General features: G+C 28.7%; 1 protein-coding gene across 3 annotated transcripts in view; it reads right to left on the bottom strand.

Annotated features, from left to right (window-relative positions):
• LOC129983996 (membralin-like) overlaps window positions 1-24,981 on the bottom strand; it is a 51,841-nt gene that overhangs the window by 16,972 nt on the left and 9,888 nt on the right. For 2 of the 3 annotated variants that reach the window (XM_056093739.1, XM_056093740.1), the window contains exons 6-9: window positions 24,457-24,557; window positions 22,991-23,048; window positions 20,045-20,125; window positions 18,355-18,487 (exon numbers count right to left, since the gene is read on the bottom strand). In XM_056093739.1, the coding sequence (XP_055949714.1) occupies window positions 18,355-18,487; window positions 20,045-20,125; window positions 22,991-23,048; window positions 24,457-24,557 (373 nt within the window). Of the gene's footprint in view, window positions 1-13,885; window positions 14,155-18,354; window positions 18,488-20,044; window positions 20,126-22,990; window positions 23,049-24,456; window positions 24,558-24,981 lie in introns of those variants that run through there. The other variant, XM_056093741.1, reaches the window with a different exon arrangement.

Raw genomic sequence — 24,981 nt, forward strand, 5'->3', positions numbered from 1 at the left:
TGGAATGAATATAAATAAGAAAATGTCCAACTCTCAACGCGATCATTATATTACTTAACCCTTTGACTACCAACGGGACCTATACATCCCCCTAACCTTTTAAAATCAACTTAAATAGTTTTAAGTAGGTTTTTTTTTTTTTTTTTTTTTTTTTTTTTTTGTAGGGAAGACGGTGTATTAAGCCATTATGTTCTAGCCACGGGGGTTTAAAAACATTTGAAAAAATCAAATAGATTTGTCTAATACAGAAGCTATTATCTTCATTTTCTACGCGATTACAAAGAAAAAGATTTTTAAAAAAATGGGTAGTCAAAGGATTAAAAAAATTATCCGTTTTTAAAAATCAGTATTTATAAAACTATTATGCATAATATAAATAATGATATATAAATCTTTTTTTCAAAAAAAAAATTCCAATTCTGTTTTAAACATTGCTCAGAAGATGATTATTATCTGGACATGTTGGAAATTTTTCAACAACTACGTGAGGAGAGTATGAATTTTATCTTTTAACATGATGGGACCCGTCCCACAGAGGTTTGGCTGTCCCTCGTCTACCTAAATGAAGAGCTTCCGCAAAGCTGGAATGAACATACAAGTGACAATGTTTTACCACTCATAACATGGCCACCAAGATCTCCAGATCCTAATCTAATGTGATTTTTCTTTGTGAGGTACATGGCCTATTCATAAGTCATCTCCACCATTGTGAAAACCAGTCAATCAACTTTAAAAACGCACCACTGCAGCATAAAACACCAATGACAATGAAAAACTTAACTATATATGTGGTATTTGTCATGTTACAAAGAGTTAACACATCTAGTATCTGAATCTAAAAAAAAAAAAGAGAGAGAGAGAGAGAGAGAGAGACGTTTTCCTTTACTATCATGTACCACTTATTATATATTAACCTCTTCAGTCCTGCTTTTTTTAAAACTGGTTTAAAAATTTGATTTCAAGATCTTTTACCTTTGTTACATCTCAATAGTATACGAAAAAAAAAATTTGCTGATCAAACAATTTTAAGTCCCATAATTTTAAGGTACACATGTGTACCTCGGGTCTTAAGTAAATCAAAGCATCCTCAACAAAAAAAAAAAAAAAAAAAAAAAAAATTCCTGGTTACTTAATAGTTATACTTTTCTTATTCTAAGGCCTTATTAATGAAAAAAAATACAAAATTTATTATATTATCTATTTAACCTTATTTTGAAGGAAATTTCATTTTTTTTATATATATTACGCAAGTAGATACTGCATTTTGAGCACTTGACTCTTCTCCTAGAGTTACATCCTGGGTGCATGCATTTCGATATATACTTACTGTCCATGTAATGTTGCAGATGGCTTGACATATCTAGTCTTATTTCTTTTTTAATTGGTAAAGGACAATTTTTCTTGCTCTTTTAGAGGTATTTTAATCATATGGTGGTAATGAAATCTCCAATTGTCTTGTATTTGCATTTCCATCATTTGATGACCCTTCTCCTATTAATTTGTCTTCATTGAAAGATTAATTTTTTATTTGTTCTTGGTTTCCTTTCTTGCTGATTATGAGAATTCCCTCATATTTCAACAGGGACCGAATTATATGCATTTGAAATTGCAATAAGATCATAAGATTTTCACTTTCATTCCCAACAGCTCAGCTTGTCGCTTTGCCACCATTTTATAGTATATCAAGCAATTGACAACTACTAAATCTACAAAATGCTTGAATGCTCGCGTCGGTCGGTTTTTTGTAATTACTGCATACCGGTAATATGCAAAATGATGGTCGATGCTTCCGATATTATATGTTTTCATAAAAGCAGATTATTTTATATCAGCTTTTTGTTTCAATTATTTTGTCTATCTTCTGCCTATTCCAATTGACTCATTACCTATACATGTGGATAATAGTCACGGATTTATTATCTTTCTACTTGACAAGGCACATTTGACTATCGTCTGTGACCCATTCATCCTATTTGCCAGGTTTCATTATTTTTGAAAAATTCTATGAAAAATTCTATTGTTTCCCCTAAAATCTATTTTTCCTAAAAAATTCAAAAACCTCCTTTTGAGTTAAAGCCACTTGACGTGAAAAAAATATTATTAGCTTATAAAATTCTGTATATTCTATACAGGATGTCGGTTTGAAATATCAATTACTAACTTCAAGACAGCTATAAAATTAAATTTCTTACTAAAATTTAAAATTTTATTACATTACAGAACATAAGAATTATTTAATATAAAAAGATATACAATATATTCAAGGACAAGACATGACAATTTGAAAACAAGCGCTCAAAAGATAAGCAGCGCAATGGATCGCAAGCAGTCAGCAAACCGGCGCGAAAACGCCCGAGGTACACATATGTGTACCATAGTTAAATTTGTATTTTCACCAATTCTATTATAGATCACAAGATATAATTTGGTAATGAGTTTAACCAGATACTTAATATTTTATAAAAAAAATATACAAGCATTTATTTTAATAATAAATATTAAAAAATGTACTTATATTTGTTGCGTTTTCTGTTCAATGACAATTTCGTTATGTCTCTAATTAATAGCGATGGATATGAAAAAAATATCGAACTGTAGCAAACTGTATTGATGCAAAATGGAAGCTAAATTCATAAACGTTAAAATGCATGCATTATTTCGTCAAAATTTAACTTTACCGGATAAGAAAAATGAAAAAAATTGCAGGTACACACATGTGTACCTCGGGACTGAAGAGGCTATATACTACACAATCATTTATTTTAAGCCTATAATAGTGTGCAATAAAAACTCAGAATCTATTTTAATTTTTAAAACTACTAATCAAATTTAGGTGAAAGCGTACCGAAAGGAATAGCAGCGGGTGGGTTTTTCAGGTTTTCTTAAAATTTCCTTAAAATATGCAAGAAATACAAAATTTTGCACATTCGTATTTCTAGCATGTATTCTTTTTATGAGTATATGCTTGTAGGAAAATACATCTATTGATGAAAGAATCTTCACCATCTAAATATGATAACCAACATTAGATGTACATATGAAGTGAAAATAAAAATTAAATATAGGAAAAATAACAGCGTGTTAGTATTTTTTAAATTCATTTTATTAAGAAAATTATAAAAATTTCATTTTAAAAAATCTTAAAATTTTAAAAGGCAAGTTTTCTGATGACAACGGCAACGTCGTGATGTTTCGGAGTTCCGCGGTGTGACAAAGTGGTCAAGAGCATCTCCACATCACGATTTGGAATAGTCACTTTAATTTGTAAGTTTAGGAAAAGATTAAAATTAATTTAAACTTGTGTGGACGAGCGAATAATGCTCCAACGTCATAAAATTTGGTATAATTGTTAGATTAAAAATTTTATGATACAGTTATCAATATAAAATAATATTCTGATTATTTATGGGGGGAATAGAACTTCAATGGCCTTCAAAATGCCTTATACTATAGGCACTGATTCAATTATTTTGATTGGTTATCTTCGAAAAATAACAGAAATTTCATGCGTGTAGCGCATCGTAGCTATTTAAGGCTGAAACAGGAATAATTCTGAGAGATTTTAATCCACCAGACTGGTAACACAGTTAGTGAATTCTCAGTCTTTTTACGGATGAGAAATTTAAATTATCAAAAACAAATAACTACGAATAAAAAAATGTAAGAAATGATTAAAATTTTAACAGACTATAGTAAAAAATATTTCAAATACCAAGAATTCGCAAAACTTGATTATATTAACATTCACTGAAAAAAGCATGCACTAATTAAAAAAATAAAACAGAAATAACTAATATAAACGTCTAATAAATTAAAATAAATTGAAATACACCCACACATTAAATGATTTATATTCCATCTTCCTAACTAAAAGAAAGTTTTAGTAGTAATTATATTATTAACTTTAAAAAATTATAAATAAAAAAATAAATTATAGCCTTCAAATGTCGGTGCACTTTCCTAAATAGCTGTAATGTTTCTTTTAACTAAAAAAATTGCATCTTATCGATTGCATGAAACACTTGATCCTGAAAATATTCGTTAAAAATAATTTTAAAAAAGAATCACATACCTGAGCATCCCTCCTCCCCCCATAAAATGTATCGTATCTATTATTTGATTAAAATGATATTTAAAAAAAAGCTGTGAAAGAGATTGCAAAAATCAAATATGAATTAAAAGCAATTTTGTTCTGACAAAAGAAATTCAACGTTCTTTCGAATTTAACATTGCAGAAAAATTGCATGGGTGTAACTTCTCTGAAGATATTTTATCGAGAAAAAAAAAACAGAATTATCGAGTGTTCCGAGTTGCATAAAAACTGATTACAAAAATTGTGAGGGAAATTCTAAAGAAATGCACGCATGGATGGATTCTCTTTACAGATGAATGTAATTTTGAGATTTAAGCATTTAATTTCTTTCAAATATATTCATTTTTGTTTTTGCAAATATGAAATAAATTTTAATTAAAGAGCAGAAACTCAAAAATAAATATGTTTTAATAATTAATTACTCTTCGTTTCAGTATTCTGAGACGACTACTTATCGACGGTTCTATCTCACTCAGGGGTGACACTCGGAAGGATGTGCGCCATTTCCGGAATTGACTTTATTGTTAAATGTAAACATCTCCTCTTTCCTCTCACCCCTATTTTGCCGAATTAAACGCATGCGCAAAACCGCGGAGGGTTTTAGAATCCGTTGGTAAACAATAAATAAGAGATAAAAAATAAATTTGTTAAAAAACTCTCCCTATTTCTATCACTGATCGGAAACAAACAAAAATGTTTATTTTTTCTCCCAGTCTCGTATATTTACAAGATATTATGTGTCTTGTGTCAAGTCTCATAGCATGTATAATAAAGACAGTCGAGAAGTATAGTCGGTCTCTTCTCTCTTCTCGTTGTGTGTGTGTGTGTGTGTGTGTGTGTGTGTGTGTGTGTGTGTGTGTGTGTGTGTGTGTGTGTGTGTGTGTGTGTGTGTGTGTGTGTGTGTGTGTGTGTGTGTGTGTGTGAGTGATGATGATGATGACGCTCAATAGGCAAAATAATTTGATCCACAGCTTCCTAATTCTGCATATATATTATATACACTTTGGACATTGATAATCTACACATTAGAACAATTTTTTGAAACGTTAAGTTTTATTAATTAAAAATTAATCAACAGTTTTGGCATTTACTGCGATAATTCTCGAAAATAACCTAACAAATTTTTGCAACATTTCGAAATTTTAAAAATTGTCTTTTTAATAATATTACTTTAACAGTCGTCCTTTAATAATCCTTGAATTTTGGATATTTTTAAACAATTTTTTCCCCGTAAACAATAAGTTTCATTTTGCTGAATTAAAATTTGAATTGTTTTCATTGTTCCGTCAAATATTCAATCTCGTGATATTTTTAATTTTTTCCCCCTTTTGTTCAAAGACAAGGATGAAGGGTTATGTTTAACATTGTGCGATTTACATGTAAAATAAGGAATTGAAGTTACAATGCCGCGAAAGTTAGAAGGCCGATGGACTAACTACAAAATTATATTTTTTAATAGTGCTATGATGCCTTGGGATTTCACCATAAAGATGATTCATATATGCAATCTACAGAGAAGGTGCAAAACTATTAAAATAACAATTTTGATATCTATCCCAATTTAATGTTTGAAAAAATATTTTCTTGGAGAGATCATGAACATTTATACATAAGAAACTTAATTGAAAATAAATGCAATAAATATTCCTACAGAACCAGCTAGTCGCCAATGGTGGCCAGGATTAATTAAACATAAGACATCTTAACTAGGCATTAGGCGACCGCATAGTCCATCAAAATAACGACCTTCTCCCAACCCTAAAGCAGTCTTTTCCAGGCAACGGGACTGATAATGAGTCGGCAGAAAGCCAGATCGATGAATCGGGGAACATCAATGCAGTTTGGACAAACACAGAAAACAATTCCGGCTAGAGCAGAAGTCAACCCCCGGCATCTATCTTTCCCAGGGTAATGGGAAAACAAAAACAAATGGCACGGAGAGACCGCCGATTAATTGCACTGGAAGAAGGAGGACATCCACTCAACTTGATTGGGGTCGACCATTGATTTCGCTACCAGAAGGTCGGCTGACCTCCCCACACGAGATGGATGTTGCTGCTGTAGTTTCTTGATTTGCAGCTTTTATGGGGGTGACGACAGAAGCCGAGAATCCCAGATGGGAAGGAAGAGTCTTTATAGGACGTGAGGAGAATGATAGAGGCACTTTGGGGGGGGGGGACGTTTCTTTTTCTATGTGTTGTTAGAAAAGTTGTTTTTCGGGAAAGTTGAAAAATTTATTATGATGACAAGAGGGAAAAACGAATCCTTTATCTGCATATGTTGATACAACCAAAAAAAAAAAAAATTGTTGAATTTCTCTCAAATAAAGAAATAGGAGATAATTCAATAAGTGTGTAAAAATAATGCATCCTTAATAATCAGAAATCAGAAAATAATATAAAATAATTAATAATTACAAAATCACCCCTGCCTCTCACGCCGTTTGTTTTCATAGTAAAACATTAAATTCATAGAAGGGATTGTTGCTACCCAAATTTAGAGATCTGGCAATTAAATTATTCAGAATATTAATGCAAAGAGCTATATTTTCAAACAATTTCACCATTGAAAAGCAAAAAGTATGATTTTTAATTTCTCTTAATACAGAAAATACAGTAATCGTCAAAAAAAAAAGGGGGGGGCGACCTCGAGATTTTGACGAATCTCCACGTTTCAGACCTCTCCGAGTTCGAAAAACACATTTTTCGAAAATGTCTATTTGTGATAAAGATAACTCAAAAACTCTTTGAGCAAGACGGTTGAATACAAGTTAACACAATAATTACAAAACAAAGAGAGCTATAAACATAAAATTCGATCTAAAGCATAGACACTGTCAAATTTTGTGCCAAATCCAACAAGGAGTTGATATTCTGTCAGTCAGTACATTCAGAAACATATTAACGTGATAATTCAAAAATGGAACGACTTAAATATATCCATACCAATAGACATACATTAAATATGTCTATTGGTATGGAATTTTGAGATTAGAAATGCAGTCTTGAATCCTATTTGTTTAACTGGTTTGGAGAAACACTTCTCAAATGAAAATTCGATTTTCGGATACTATTAACTACATGCTAAGATTATACATACACGTCAAATAACTCGCCAAGGATGACACGATCGATTCAGTAAAAATGCTAAATCCACGCCAAAAATTATTTTGGAACTATTGTACGGAAGTGCCATGTATGACGTTCTCTGGCATGACAAATTTATTAGAGAGTCTGCAAGAAAGATTTGGGATAATCACTCCCATAGGTTTTAATGAAATGTTTAAAAATAACATTTCATGCCCTGCTATATCATTTCAGAGAGTTACTTTTTTGAATAACCATAATTTTTTCTTTTAAATTGTTGATTTTAGTCTGCTTTTTGGAAGAATTCGAGGAAGGCCAATTATTGACAAACTAATACATTTATATTATTTCTGAACTCATCATTAAAAGCTCAATATGATCAACAAGATATTTTAATATAGAAAATGACTTTTCATTTATATTAAAACAAAATGTATGCATATTAGCAAAAGTCAAGATGATGGATTATTGAAAGAAAAGAATAAATTATTCAATTAATGAACATTTCGACACTAAACGCTTTCCGATTTCAGTACCTAGATTACCACTATTTAAGAATGATTTGCTTTTTATTTTTTTCCCCTGGTTTGTACCGAGATGATTGCGAAACCTTGAACAGAAATGCTATCATTGTTCCCCTTCTCTCAAACATATACATTAAATGCCACATTCTCGATTTCCATCCTCAAGAAAATCTACTGCTTTTTTAAAAAAATCTCGCCAAATTTAACAAAATTTATAAGTAGGTTTAATAAAAGTAGCACGTTCTTAAAAGATAACATTGCTGATGAATTATAATGATATAACGTAAAGCACAAAACGGTCTAAATGCATTATTGTAATAAATAAAATATAAATTGTACATATTTCCTAAAAGATTGATTTATTTGTATTTTTTTTAAATCAACAACAAAATACTTCTTGATCTTTTTAAAAAGATACTTATTTACATAGCAAATTATATTAATATTTTTTTTAATCATCATTTTTCGTGCCACCCCCCTCAACCTGCCTATTTGGCGGGGACCCATTTCGCCGTCTCGGCCTAGCCCCGCCATTCTGGAATAATATACATTTATATATGAATAATTATATTAAGAATATTAACTTTATATATATACATATAGTTAATATTATATGGATATTATTCAAGTTAATAAACTTATTATATAAACTTGAATAATGTATTCGTTCTAAAGCAAAATTTGAGAAATCTTATGAATCTACATTTCCTAAATTAGGAAATTTTTGAAATGAGAAAACACAAAATGCGGAATTCCAGCAATAATCCAGTTATAGAGAACTCTCGTGATAAAAGTACCTCTAACAAAGTCCCGAAAAATCGTAACTGACCATAAAAGCTATACCTAGACAGAATGTGAATCCATAAATCCTCCATAAAATCCAGATAGCGATGGAATATTAAACTAAAAAAATTATTTTTTACATTAAATAAGTATATTTTGTTTGATGGAAGAAAAATTAATGATGAATTCTAATTCATATAAAGGATTTTATTTTCTTAAAGTGCATAAATTCAGTAACATTCAACTATAGAATTTCAATGGCTCTAGAAACTTAAAAACCTTCTTTTGTTCCTATTTTAGAAACAAAAACACAGCCATTGTAAAGACGTTCTTTGAAGACCTTATTATTATTTATCGTTTTTAAACATCTGTATTCTAACTTTTCTAATATGACACTCCATTTTAATGATAAAATGTTTTTCTTGCTGGCCCCCTCCTTTCCTATTCTAAGGGGGTCTGTTGCACGTTAAATCCGTCAGGGCCAAACGTCCTCCCGCTGGTGTGAAGAGGAGGGGTGCCAGTTCAGGTGTCGTCCTCGTCATCCGCCCGCGGTTCAAAATGACGAGGTCCGTCCCAAAATAGTACTGGTGCTGCTTTTAAACGGGACGTTAATATAATATAACTAATAATGTATATATAACTAACCCTTCTTATTCATCCTAACAAAGATCGCGAAGATTTTTTTTTTTTTTGCCCCATTTCGAAAATAGAATCGTTTTACTTTCTATTCGCATAAATGCCAAAACGAAAATGCCATCCAGCACTCTGTTTTCATTTAAAACTCAACTCCCTTCGCGCATCAAATAACCTATTATCTTAACCAGTTCATTACAAATTCAGCAAAAGCGAATACCACCTGCCTTCGAAGGTGAAATTTAACACCCAAGTACACATTCTTACCATTTGAATGGAAGAGATTTTCGGGATTCTAATTACATTCCGCTGCTCGAGTTCCCCCTGCTCCCCCACACACACTCTTTAACAAAACTTTTGAGTTTACATTCGCATTTGATTTACTCCCCTCCCCCCTTTCCAAGTTCCGCTGATTCGAGGCCAATCGATTCTTTCCAATATGCAATTAACTTCAATTTCAAAGATATTGCTCTTCTTCTTTAAAAGTTCGAAATTAGATATAATGGATGATGAATGGCCTAATCAAGACTGGTTTCATGCAGAACATATTAATAAAAGGACAGAAATCAGAATATACATACTTTGATCGGAGAAAATACGAGATCGTCGAAATAGACGTCGGCATATAAGCATCAACCTCAAAGCAATCCCAGGCAATGCCACAGTCCAATCTATCTCTCAATTTATCCAGAACTGAGAAGTTATATTGCAGAAGACGTATCAAATTTGGAAATTGCTTATAGAGACACATTACGAAATTTTGATTGCAAAGTTTGATGTAATAAAATTAATCCCATTATCAATCATTAGATGTCAATGTTATTTCCAATAATTTAATAAAAATTATGATTTCACTTTATTTTAACTCTGTTTCTAGAGATGAAAGCTATCGTTCATATCCAATCGTTGCTAAGTAAGTAATCGTAATCCTATTTTCTTCTTTTATAAATTCTTTATGCTTTTACAGTTGTGTTGAATAAGACAAATACTATTTATTTTCAAAAACCCTCCGTGCTTTTATGCATGCGCCAAGAGATACCGATTTCACCAAAATGGGAGATGAAAAGTTAGAAAAGTAGAAGAAGAATTGTTTGGAATTATTACAATAGAGTAATTCCCATTTATCAGTGAATTAAGTGCCGTAGTAATCATGAATAATTCATAAAACTGAACAAATCATATGAATAATAATTATTTAAGTTTAGTTTCGAATTAAGAACATACATAGCATCTGGGATGGAGGGGGGGGGGTACAACGTCCTCATATTTAGAAAAGCATAATTGTAATAGGATTATCACTCACCCAACTAATGTTTAATTGCATAAAGACTAAATTCAATGCAAATATTAAAATTGTTTGATGCTGAAATCTTGAAGAATGTTATCTCAAAATTAAAGCAATATCAAACAAAACAGAAGTTTTATTTTGATATAACTTGTAATAAAAAATATTTGTTAATGGCGAGATATATTAAATTGATATGTTCAAATGAACAAAAAAAAAAAAAAAAAAAAAAAAAAACATAACAGCACCAGACCCACATACAGCTGATATTGAACTGTTGGTGTCCATATTACACAGAATATTTAATCTTGTGCAGCTACAAAAATAAGTATCAGACAATTGAAAAGAATGATTAATTGTAAAAAAATTTTTTTTAACAAGGATATCTAACTAAATGCAACAATGAAAGAGAAGTCAACCTGCTGTCTTTTAAAATCAAAACTTCTTAACAAAAATATTGTTAATAAAATGAAAGAAAGTATGGATAAAACTATTAGACAGATAAAAACAAAAAGAATTTTGAAATGGAAAAGGTATGCTAAAAGCACAATTCTTCCACTAAGGGACATTATTGAGTTCAATTTAGTTTAGTTATATTAACGTCCCATTTTGAAACAACACTAGGGCTATTTTGGACGGACCTTGTAATTTTGAACTGCTGTAAGATGAAGAGGACGACACCTGAGCTGGCACCCCTCTCTCCAAACCAGTTGGAGGACGTTTGGCCCAAATGGATTTAGAGTGTACCAGACCTATTTACACAACGGTTCTTTGGTGGAATCGAATCTCGAACTTGAAGTCCTCCGGTTCCGAAACCAAGACCTTACCACCAGGCCACCGCTACCCCAGGGACATTATTGAGCAATGTATTGAAATAAATTCAAGTTTATACTTGAGTTTTATAGATTTTGAGAAAGCATTTAAAATTAGAGATAGAAACTGTGCACTTATAAACACTTCGTTTCCACGAATTTCCCGAAAGGTTGAATTATTAGAAATCTATATTGTGGAAATAAAGCCTAAATTACTGTAAATGGCACACCATCAGAAGCATTTGATATCAAAAGCGGAGTACAATAGGGAATGAATCCTTTTCTAGGAAACTCAAACTAAAAGCAGTAAAAAAAGATTTGTTGAATGGGCACATTAAATTTTTTTTTAAACGCTAAAATACGAGACATTTAGGCCAAACAGTTTTTAAAAAATGCAACTATTTTAAAGGAAATATTTAATGTTAAAGCATATGCATAATAATTTTTATTTTGTTTTATTCTATATAATAAAAGCAAAAATAGAAATATTTGAAGAAAGCAACTTTTTTTTAGCATCTATATGTGTCGATAATAGATGTGATTAAACAGTGAAATAGGTTTAATATTTCTCAAAAAAAAATTATACAGGAGTAATTGAAAATTATACATACTGAGTAACTATAAAGGAAAAAAAATGAGAATATCAGAAATCATAACAGAAAAGTATTTTTGAAACACAACTGCAAGATTCTATAATCTCTATTAATAATAACAATGAATGTGTGTGTGTGTATATTGGTGCTCTATATGCCAGAACTTATGGCCTGCAGTTAATTATTTCATTATATATATTCCTTAGGAAAAAGGGGTAAAATGTGCAACTCATTGAGTTTTTTTTTTTTTTTTTTTTTTTTTTTTTTTTTTTTTAGTTTTTTATTTTAATTAAAAATTAAGCTGAATTTTAGTGTATCATTCATTACACAAGAATCAATTTTATATCATTTTAACAATTAGAAACTTGTCTTTTTGATGATATCAACTAATCATGCATATTTATTTATTTATTTGCATTTTTTTTAATTTTATTTATTTAGCATTATTTTCAACAATAAATTACATTGCTGCTTTGGAATTAGAATCATTTTCATCGTTTTATCAAACATTCAATATCACGATTTTCTTCATTGTTGAAAGCTAAAGAAGAAGTAATGTAATTTATAAGAGGATTCAAAAATATGAAGTTACAGTACCACAAAAGTTAGAAGATCAATGAATCGGGCAATTTCGATTTTAATAGTGCTATGATATTATGAGACTGATATCCATTAGATAGCATGCTCATGATAAACAGGCATTAAGAGATATAGCTAAAATAACAGAGTTTTAATAGCGATCAATTTGGTAGAATCATGAACATGAAATTATATCTAAATAACTTTTCTGAAATTAAATGCATTACATTTAATTTTTTGAAGCCTGGAAATTAAAATCCCAGTCCAATAAACTTGTCACTAAGTTACCTCATAACCCAACAAAGTATCAAATAGGTTTTAATTAGCCTATTTCACAGATAAAAAAAATTTTTGGTTCATGTTTTTTTGTTTCACCCTCCCCAAAAAAAATTCAAACAAAAAATATTTGTCAAAAAAAAATATGTGAAAGTTTTTTTAACAATTTAAGAATTTAATTAAATTTTTAAAAGTTAATGCAGGCCACATGCTTATTCTAGTTTCAAGAACGAGAAAATTTCACAAAGCAATTTTTCTGCAGTACTGCAATTATCTTACTATCTCTTAAAACAACTTTTTCATTATTAAATTTAAATATTAGAGATTTTGTTGTAATATTTTTACTTTGACATGTTTCACGTTTCATTCAGACAAATAATATTTAATCTGATTTGATAAATTCTGTAACACTTTAGTTGCGGTTACCAATTGTGACCGGCACATTCAGCCATTTAATTCGTTATCAAAATAACAATTGCCTACAACATTAATTATTGCTGTGCTTTCTACTAATAATTAAAAATTAAAGATTTTTGATGACATAATTTTCAATTAAAATTATTTAATAAGGTATTAAAATGATCAAAATGATAAAATTGAAAATTCAAATAAATGCCTATGATAAATAAAACAATATTTTATATATTATTAGAATGTTTTTAGATAAAACAATTACAAAATCAAAAATGGATTTCAGAAGCATTAAATTCAAACCAAAAATTTCTTAATAGGCAAATTTGATGTAGTCAGAACTGGAAATAAATGAAATTATCCACTATCCCTTCCCAAATATTAATTTTCATTTCCTGTTACATTATAAAAAAAACAAGATGAAATGCAATTCAATTTTAATGAAAAGAGGATTAAAAATCAAAGAGGCATCTGAAATAATATATATCACCATTAAAAGTAAACAATAATCATGTGCACTCAAAGAACATTTTTATATATTTATAAATTTTTAAAACAAAACATTTATGTGGGCAAAAATCCATTTAAATATTATTTTACAGTTTTATGATCTGTTCTATTCTAAATATGGTATTCTAACAGAATTTATTGAAAGACTGGTTTGACTTGTAATTTGAAACAAAACTAAACATTCAATATTAAAATCTCAAATAAAGCCAAATGGTAGGAAGTTTAATACCAATAAACAGGTTATTAAAAATTTAATTAACATTTGTGGTGTCAGGAAACTTTTCTTGTGATGGTCGGGACAACATCACTTTCGTTTCCTCACAAATTCTTTTCCCATCGGGCCCCATGTTGGGCGCCATTGTATGTAGATTATTATGATCCATGCAGGAAGCAACAGGACGAATGTTTTTAGGAACATTTCTTTTAATAATCACATTCACACACTAAACCAACACAAAGACAAGACATTCACACGCGCGGCTTCACAGTTCAGCATCACATCTCATTCTAATTACAATCGCAATGCACCATGGGATGATATATGGGATGGCCTAAACAGGCATCGCCATCTAGTATCCAAAAGAGAAGATAAGAGTAATGCAAATGCTACACATTTTAATTAAATTTAATTTTAACTAAATTTTAATTTTTAAAAATGATTGAAAGTGAACAGCAAAATTTCCCCACTTAAAAAAAAGAGAAGTACATAAAAATTTTCTCCTTGAACAACCTTGGCCATAGATTATAATAATAATAATGATGAAATTAGACTGAACAACACACAATAATTAAACTAATATCATTAGAAAGATCAATGCTTGTAATTTAAAGTAATTCAAAAACAATATTGTTGAATTTTACTTAATTTTTTATATTAAATTTTGAATCATTTTTTTAAAAAAAGGGAAGGTTTCCAAATAATTGCAACATTCTCATTTACCAAAAATATATATGTTCCAATTTTGATAGCTCAAAGGTCTTTTTGATAGATTGCTAACACACAAGCTTTAATCATTATTACTATTAGAGAATCATAAGGAGCTCTCAACAATTGCAATTGTTCATACCTAATTTTGAAAACACACACACAAAAGTTAAAACACAAACTGCATTTTTAAGCAAGCTTTTATGCTTACATAAGCAAAATTAAAATTTTGAAATCAGAAAAAGCCACATTTTTAATTGTGATCTTTTCTTTAATTGAGTTGTCATTACATGTGCTCAGATCAAGCAGTTAAAAAAAAAAAAAAATGTTCCCTGCTTCACTGCAATTTCAAGAAAATGAACAGCATTTTCCCTAGCCAAAATGGCTGCTTTCAAATAACAAATAGGCTACTCATTCTCTTTTTTTAAAATGACTTTTTATGTTACAGAAATTGCGATGTATTAAAACAATTTCAAATGAAAATTGGCAGGTGCATAAGAAAAATAGTAAACAAATATTCCAACAAGTAGAATGCACCAAGAGAAAATATACTTATCAAACTAGTCAAGATAAGTGCACCAAAACAGCTTTCATAAATTTTTGATGAAATTACACTGGCTAATAAAAGCACTCCATACTTATCTAACTATTCAATAACTAAAAATTATAGGGGTTTGAATCAAATGAAGCCAAACACAACAACAACTGTAAAATAAAATATTTACAGGCTAATTAATTATGCTAAGTAAAATAAGACAAGAATTATTTGATGCCATTTGTGCAGAATGTAGAACAGACCTTTTTTATTTAAAATAATATTCTTTGCATTCTGTATGACAAATCTGGTCATAAAATTTTAAATAAGCAAGATCCTTAATTATACACAAAAAATTAAATCTTAAACCATACTCAAGTTAATAAGTTGAATATACTCAATTTATATCTTGAGATAGAAAAGTTGCTCAGATTTTCCATTTTTAAATTTAAATTCAAAAAATTTTAACCAAGTGTAGTTCTGGGTAATTTTTTTTTTAATTCATGTTATTTGCCATAATTACCTTGTAAATTTTAGAAAAGCAAAGTAGAAAAAAGAAATATATTCATTTAATGATTTCAATAAGATTTATATAATGCCCAATATAACATTAAAAAAAATCTGTTTTGTAAAAATTAAAAGTAAAATATACTTTTAAGGCGGAAAAATGAAAACACTACCAAAAAGTACATTAGCTCTAGAAAATAAGCAAAAAAAAAAAAGCACACATTAATATTTTTTTATTATATTAATGAAAAAACCTAATTTAAGAAAGCATTGAAAAAAACAATATCCGTAAAAGAAAAAATTTTGTATAATGCACTGCATTTTTAGAAACTGAGATTTTCTACAATATGAAGTAATTCAAACTATTTTTGGTACTAGCAAGCATCTAATTGCCAGTAGAGATAGAGTTGCAATTGCTTATTAATACAAAAAGTGCAAGGCTTTAATCACAAAACTATGCATCATCTCAAAAAAAAAAATTTTTTTTAAACTAGTGCCATTGATAATAAACAGACACCATTCCCTTTTATATAAAAAAAGTAAATAAAAAATTGAAATGACAATAAAAGTTAAAACTAAGGAGATTAAAATTCTCCACAGAATTTAATTTTACTTTAAAAAAAAAGAATCTGTAAGTGAATGAAGAAACAAAAACATTGGCAGGTTACAAAGTTTTCAAACCATATTAAAAATATAAATATTTTTCTCATACTAATCTTAGAAGAACATTAATCTTTTTTTAAATTTCCAGCCCCTTATTCCAAACTATTGGTTGAAGGAACTATTTTCTAAAAAGAAAACTTTTTCTCACATGGAAACCAACCTGAATTGCTTATATTCTTATCAAAACCCAATTACAATGTAGCTTTGCAATATAAAATTTATGACATTGCTCAGTCAACATTAAAATGATTAAGAAGGTTTTAAAAAAAAAAAAAAAAAAAAAACTCTTCAAAAGGTTTTGTCTTTTTTTCAGTTAAAAAAGAGTGAAACATTTATAAGAGTATGCATGTACATGCATTTTGTATACAGACAATGCATTTCCACTGATGAAATTTGGCACATCGATAATAGGAATAATGATTCAATGTAGCTAGAAATCTTAATTTCAAATTCAATTTAGAATATTTATATCATATTTTTTGTTGAATTGTGCACAGTTCTGTTTCTATTGGTTGTATAAATGCTGTTCTAAAGAAAATGATTTTATACTTCTAAGGTGATTTAATAAAATTTTTAAAAACACTAAATTTTTCTGAAAACTTTTAAAAATTAAAACTAAAATTCCTGCATCTGATATTCTATATTCATTGATTATTTTTTTTTTCAAATTTTTTTTAGGTTCTTAATTGACTAATCTTTCCCTATTAAATAAAAAAAGGATATTGGGAATATTTTTTATTGATTTTTATTTGTTTTTCTGGTGAACTTAGATGTTTGTTCCAACCTATAGGAGAAATTTTCTTTTTTCTCTGGACAGGTTATGATGCCTATTTGATAGAAAAGCACAAAGTTTAGTTTATAGTTTAGTTATATTAACGCCCCAATTTAAAGCAACACTAAGACTATTTTGGGACAGACCTCAAATGTTGAACCATGGTTAGATGACTAGGATTACACCTGAGCTGGCTCCCCCTCTCCAAACTTCCACACCACACCAGTGGGAGGACATATGGCCTGACGGATTTACTAGACCAGCTTACATAACGGTTCTTCAGTGAAATCAGGTCTGGAACCTGAAACCCTCCGATTCCAAAGCTGAGACCTTACCACCAAGCCACCGTGACCAGAAAAGCACAGGGAGAAGAAGATGCGAGAGAAGCTTCCGAAACTTTAAATACAGGAATCAACCTTAGATTTAAGTTTCAAACAAAAATATAAGAAATGTTGTGAATCACCTGGATATTCATTGAGCACTGTTGAACATATGACACAAAATACAACCATCTTTAGTTAACAGGACATGTAAGCAGTAAAAAAGTAACAATCTCCCCTGATAAACACTTCAAAATGTACCAATCACCATTTGTGAAAATACTTTTTTAAAATTAATATATGAACTTTCAGAAGAAAAAAAAATCAAATCTTCTTCAGGAAACTGAAGAAGAAATCAAATATGTCCTTTTTATATAATGTGGCTTCAAAATTTAAACTGATCAAATGGAAAATTATCTCTCCTTTCATGTTGATCTAGAATATATATCAATCTTACAAAAATGTTATTTGAATTTTGTCTTTTGAAGTGCACAGAATCATTTAAAATTTCATTTTGCTTCCTTTAACACTTTGTAAAGGTTATTCTTAAAAAAATTATTTTTTTTCCCCTTTTTTGAAAATAATGATTAAAGACACTGATGGCTTTGATTCAAAATATATTATCTACAATATTAACTATTTTAAGTGGGCAGCAAGCACTTTAATTTACTAATTAAAATAGAACCATTACTTTATTTTAAGGGGGCCAAGTCTACAGATCATTCTAAGTACTATGAAAATAATTCTTACATAATTTTATCATTACAGCAACATTTTGATTTCAATGTCATTTTAAAAAAAAACATATCTTTATTTTTAGCTATTCCAATCAATTCACAATGCCACTACTGTGTAGAAAAAGAGAACCTGCATAACCATATCTCATTACTCTTTTGACTTTGTTTATATAATTTTATGTTGTTGACAGTGACATTGCAAGGAATTCACTTTTTTTTATAGGGAAGAGGATGAAGCATATAAAAAGCTCTTAAAGTTTAGTAGTTTACACATGCAGATTCAATACATATAAATAATAAATTTACATACCTTAACCAATGCTTTTTCGAAACAGCAGTGCGACAACATATAGAATCAAACTGATCAGCCATCCATACAATGATTATAATGTAGAAAGCAGTCACTGAATCATTGAAAAACTCAGACATGATAGCTTCCATGCCTGAAAATGAATTGGAGATATATTTTTAAGTCATGAAATTGTAGATCAGATTGTAAATTTATAATAAAGTACAACATAAAAATGATCCTTGCGAAGGAATTATACAAAAATAACACCTTGATCTCAAAAACCTTAATAATTTCAATGTCATATTTTATTCTGAAAATTTTTAATCCACCATGTGCTAGATTCTTTTAATCTTATAATCTCTAGGGTTTAAAAAGTTAGCTTTTAAAATGAATAAACTGAACTTTTGTATTTCAACCCCAAGAGCTCAAGAAGTAACTTTCAGTCACTAGATGTCATTACTCCCACTTGATAAAAGTGCATTATTGGTTAATGAAACTCATGAACTGTTGTTCTTTGCAAGAAGCATAAAATGATACATCTTACCAAAAGTTTTACCAAATCATGGAAAATCCCTCCAAGATTTTGGTTATGACAGCATCTCCAACATTAGTTCTAATTCGGCGATCTTAGAAGGCATGAAAAACTTACTACCATGATACATACCCAGATAAACCACAAATGCACCTTGGTCAATATTTAAAAATATCATACGAGAGTAAATTATAGAACTTAATCCCACAAAATTATACTCTTAAAAGGTGTAAATATAGATAAACTATTAAACGTTTTTGTAAGTTAATTTGTATATAACATTTTACGATTCTTGCAAGATCGTAAACCTTGTCACATATGCAAGGTTGCGAGTTGCTACCTCACTCAACCAATACAGGCATTGAAGGCAAAGGACTGATCAAATTTCTGAAATCTTGCGATAACTTTGTCTGAGGATATTTATAAAAATAATTGCTGTAAATATGAATTATCTTAGAGAAAAAAAATAGAAAAGTAGATAGCATTTTCAAAGGGATCAATACTCAAATGTAATATATGAAGGTTTTTTTTTTTTTTTTTTTAAAGAAATAACAGCTAAAACTATCTAATTTTACTAAATATCAATTAAAATTTCAATTAATACTTTAATCATTTGATGTGCACGTTGGAGCAATCAATAAAGGCAGATATAAGTATTTTAAAGCCCTAGACACTGAAAGTTAAGACAACCTCTTTTAATAAGTTAATCAATTCAGTTTTAGACTAAGCACATTATTTTTAAATGTTAATGATCTGTTTTAGGATAATGATTTGATTTTATTATTAGATCAATCTTGCATTTGATTTATTTGTTATACTGCCTAGCATTCCTGTTGTACACAATAATATTTAAACATATATTTTGTGTGTCTAAATTATTCTAATAAACAAATAAATGTAATGAAATTAAGAGGAATTTAACCAACTATATTTTGCAGTCTTAATATTACTTTATCATTCACAGAATTCATATCTTTTTAAGTCTTTGTATGAATTTATATCTTTGGAAAAACAAAGTTCTATCTGTTTGAATATATTTGTTTACAGTGTTTTCTAAACATGGTAGCCCTAGGTAGCTAACCTAGTTCGGATTCCACTGTTGGTAATCAAGACATTAATCTAATAATTTGAGAAATCATTTATAATTTAATGGTTTTTCATACAGTAATTACTTACCAACTAAGGCCAAAACAACAGTCAGTAAAGGAGCAGCAGGAAATGTAACGGTATTCACTTCCATAATATGGAGTAATTCAACTGTAAAAAAAAAAAAAAATACATTTTTGTAATAAAGTATTTGCAATCATTATTATGAAAACCAAAAGAATGGTGTAAAAAACTTGAACAAAATTATGATTATACAAAATTACTAGACAATACTGGATAAAGCACACAATCAAAGAAAAAAAAACAGCATCTTGAAAAACAAGGTCAAATAATTTCAAAGAAAACAATCAAAAAATATTACAGAACTCATTAACAATATCTTCTGCATATGTAATGAAATTATGAAATTTACAAATCTGAAATGGAATAAACTCTATTTCAAAGGCTAAAATCAAATTGAAATTCAAGAAAATATTCTTACACACATGTAGCATAGTTACATATATTTATATGCATATATTTTACACAAATAACAATACATTATTTAAATGCAACATAATTTTAAGATTCATGAAAAACATCAGAATATTGTTCAGCAATTTTTTTTTCAAGCCCATAAGTAAAAAATAAAAATTTTCTGTTTAGCTATTTTTTTCTAATCCTTTAATTTAATAAAATAAAATAATAAAGAATAAAATAAATAACAGGGGTGTTTGTGGGACCCCAAAAAATCCCCGGAAACTTTTACGGACTTACTACCGACATTTTGGAGTTTCGAGAAGGGGGGGGGGGGAGAAATGGAAAATTACGATTATGAAGTATTGAATGACCTAATTATAAAAGTTCAATGAATTACTTTTTTTGCAAAATTAAGACCTTTGAACCCAGGTCACGTGATCGCACATCTGGTCGAACGAAGTCTCTCCCTTTTTTTTCTGCCGCGCCTACTTGCCGAAAAGAATCCAGAAGAGAATGTCCGAGAACCCGGGGGAATGAGTCATAACTCGCAATAAGGAAAGAACAAAAAAGAAGTTTTTTCCCCCTTTTCACGCATTATCACTGCCTTTGGAGAAAGAAAGGAAAAGTTTTCACCACACACACTGACCTTGCGTTTTCTGCTTTCAAAGCAAACAAAATCGCCCAGATCAAAATAAATAATTCATTATTATTCCTACTTCCTTTTGAACGACGATCCCCGGAATTTCCGGGTATCGAAGTTCAAAATCCCCGGAATTCCGGGGTTTCCCCGGAGCACAAACACCCCTGAAATAAGTAAATAATTTCAAAAAAGCGAAAGATAAATTATTAAATCGCACATTTTTTGGAAGTCACATAAAGCTGTAGTTGTTAAAAATATTTTTGGTTCAGACACGCAAAAATAAAGAGTGAATACTTAAGAACAGAGTACATAAAGCATCACAAAATGCAACACCATGAAAAATTATAAATTGCAAGACTAAAATTATAAACTGCAAAACTAAAATTATAAATTGAAACACACTTAAAAACATATCAAAGTCTTGATATTTTGGAATAAAATTACTAGATTACAATAATCTACTGTTACAATATTAACTATATGAAAACAAATAGATATGAAGCCATTCAAATCGTCTAATGTTTTTAAAATTAAAAAGGATTCATTTAATTAAAGTGATTACTTAAACTAGTTAAAGAAACAATTAGCATTTAGATACATGATTTCAATTATTTTTTTAGCAAATGTGATTATTTTTGCACTTAGTTGCCACTATCATGATCTAATTTTCAAAAATTAAATTTAAAGGGAAAAAAGGGAAACATTTTTTTAAAAATGGTATTAACTATTTTGCTAATATTAACTGAATTAAAGATTTTTTTTAGATGAGACTTGTGCAAATTTTATAGAAAAATATAAAATTTATTAATTCAATGCTCAAATGAACTGACAAAATAGGTAAAAAATATACATTTATTTTAGTTAAAGATAGATTCTGTAGAGCAAATTCTTAAAAGGGAGGCAAGCAACTGCAACAAAAAAAAAAAAAAAACAGCAAGAAAAACAGCACATAAAATTGGGACTACAGAGAAGATTGAAAATGAATTGCATGGTATTACAAAATATTAATCTTTGCCATAAATTTGGCATTTTTATCAAGTTAATTTTCTGGCCTTTTACAATTTCTTGTCGATTAATCTTTGATTAGTAGTCACAAGTACTTAACAATGAATTTCAGTTTTAGACAGGGGTGTTTTTCCCCCCAACCATGGTTTTTTCCCCCTTCTCATGTTTAAATTACCAAGTGAAAGTCAATCTCTTAATCAGATCTGACCCTAATAAATCTGCATACCAAATTTTATCCATATAACTATTCTCCTTTTGTAATTATTGTGTTAACTTATATTCAGACAGACAGATTTCCTCTGACTGGATCCAATTCAAAATCTGATACAAGTTTACAAATTTGGAGTAAATATCATATACCAAATTTGAGCCATCTAGCTCAAAGCATTTTTGAGTTATCTTTGTTACAGACACACATAATGGCAACAATATGTTTTTCAAACCTAGGAAGGCATTAAACCTGGAGATTCATTAAAATCTTGAGTTTGAATTTTTTTTTTTTTGACAATTTTAATAGTTTTTTTACTTTATAAACAGGAAAGAGAAAGTGAAGAAAATGAAACAAAAAAAAAAAAAAAAAAACATGATCGTGAAATTTAAAAAGTACTTAATATTATAAAATAAAATTTACTGAAAAACATGTTTTCAAAATCATACATTCATTTTCAAGTAGTCTCTCAGTAAATTGACAGATAATCAGACAAAAGGACTGCCATGTCAACAAAAGTGCCATTATTTCTATCCCCCTCCCCCATCACTGACATTTGCATGCAGTATCTGTTTTCCCTTTAAAATTTATGACTTGCCCTTCTTAGCCAGTGTCAGATTTCAGAGTATACCCTATATACATTTATATACAAAAAAAGTATTTGAAAATGTGCATCCTTTTGGAGAACAAAAATGCTACTTACCCACAAAGATAAATATTTGATGATGAGAGTATCTCAGCAGCATAGAAACTGAGAGAGTCTATAAAAGAATTTACTTTTTTAAAAAAAAGATATTTTAATGAAAAATAATGAAAATACAGAGCACTACTTTCAACTTTCACGCAATTCACACCAGTTCAGTTGAAGAAGTGGGAAAAAAAGCTTATATATTCATTTAAAATTTCATGAACTTAAAACTTGTAAATGCAAAAGATGCAAAAATGAACAAATAAAACAATATTGCTTAATAACTTGTAATTATTAAAAGAAAATCAAATTTTTATAGCAATAACAGAATAAAACATTCCTTTAGCATAATAACCAAATCACAGCTAAAAATTACATGGTATAAACAAAGCTGACCCAAATAAAAGTGAAACCTGTAGCAAAGTTAATTAGCAGAGCCAAGAAACAAATTTTATGCAACAAAATTATAAATGCACCTTGCTATTTATTGCATTCCACAAATTTAGATAGTAAGCAGTTACTGAATATACATGAAATGATACAATATTCTTTAATAAAGTTAACATTTAATCATACACAAAGAGAAATGTTAATAAATCAAATAAAAAAGTTGCTTCATAATTTATAAAATGCTATTTGGTAAATGTCTTACTTAAAACATAAGTTAAAATGCAATTTTTGTTTCATATTTTTATAAGCTTTTCAGAATATTCAATAATACTATCATCATAACTTAGTTTTGAAGTAAATATAGATTTACTAGAAAAATATAGTTATGAAGGTAAATCATTATTTACTACTGCTAGCTCACAAGTAATTTTTATTATTATTTTCAATCCTGAGCTAGATCTCTCATCGAATTGATAATAAGGTCAGTATAATTTTTAAAACAAAATTTGTATATAATTCAAATAAATTATTTTTAAATAATTATTGTTATATTTACAATATTGTGATCTTGCATGGTAAAACTCTATGACTAACTTAAATTTCATTACATAAATAATTTTGCAAACCTCCTTCAATATATCATATGATTATAATAAGATCTTATCATATATAATTATGACAAATTTTTTTATACAGGATAACACTGAAATTTGGAGTTGCACATTTATAAATTAAAATTCCCTAGTACTGACAAACAAATTAAATCATTCATTTTATATCCAATATTATAACCCAAATAACATAAATGAATGAATAAATTCAAATAGCTAGAAAATGTTCTACATTTGCAATCAATAAATGTGAACAAAAAGAACATTAGAAAATCAATGTACAAATTAAGAAATGGTACAAATAAATACTGAATGGAACAATTACATGATATATCACATAGTAAATTCGACTCTAATGCTGATGAAATGAACATCAAACAGTCAGAAACTAACTAAATATATTAATGTTTTATATTTTAAATTAATGACCTAATTTTCACCAAACAATAAGACAATTTTTCTTTTCATTTCCATACTTACAAAGATAATCATAAAAACTGCTGCTGACAAATATGCTGTCCATGTCGCACTTTTATCTACAAATCGGTACTGGTCTCCAGTGATAACATTCCTCACAAAACCTATAAAAATATACATTGATCAGTTTCTATATATCAATAAAAATACCCGTCTCAATAATAATTATTGTCTCAAACAAATTTAAAAGCTATAAGATAAGCAGAATGATATTGTCATTCTTAGATATCTATAAAAAAAATACCAAATAATTTACACACATAATATTATAAATGAATCATAATTATAAGTGTTTATTATTTCTATGTATTTTATTATTCTTATCTTCTTATACTTTTTCTTCTAAATTTCATCCGATTGCTTTAAACATAAAAAGAAATTTAAAGTTGATCATTTTTTTTAAAAACTTACATTTAAAATTTCATTAAAACAGGATAAAATATAATTTCTCCAATTATATAATCAAATTATGTTATGCATGAACAGTGACTAAAATAATATATATTTTTCAATATATTAATTTAACTT

The sequence above is a fragment of the Argiope bruennichi genome, chromosome 9, assembly GCF_947563725.1.
Source record: "Argiope bruennichi chromosome 9, qqArgBrue1.1, whole genome shotgun sequence".
NCBI lineage: Eukaryota > Metazoa > Arthropoda > Arachnida > Araneae > Araneidae > Argiope > Argiope bruennichi.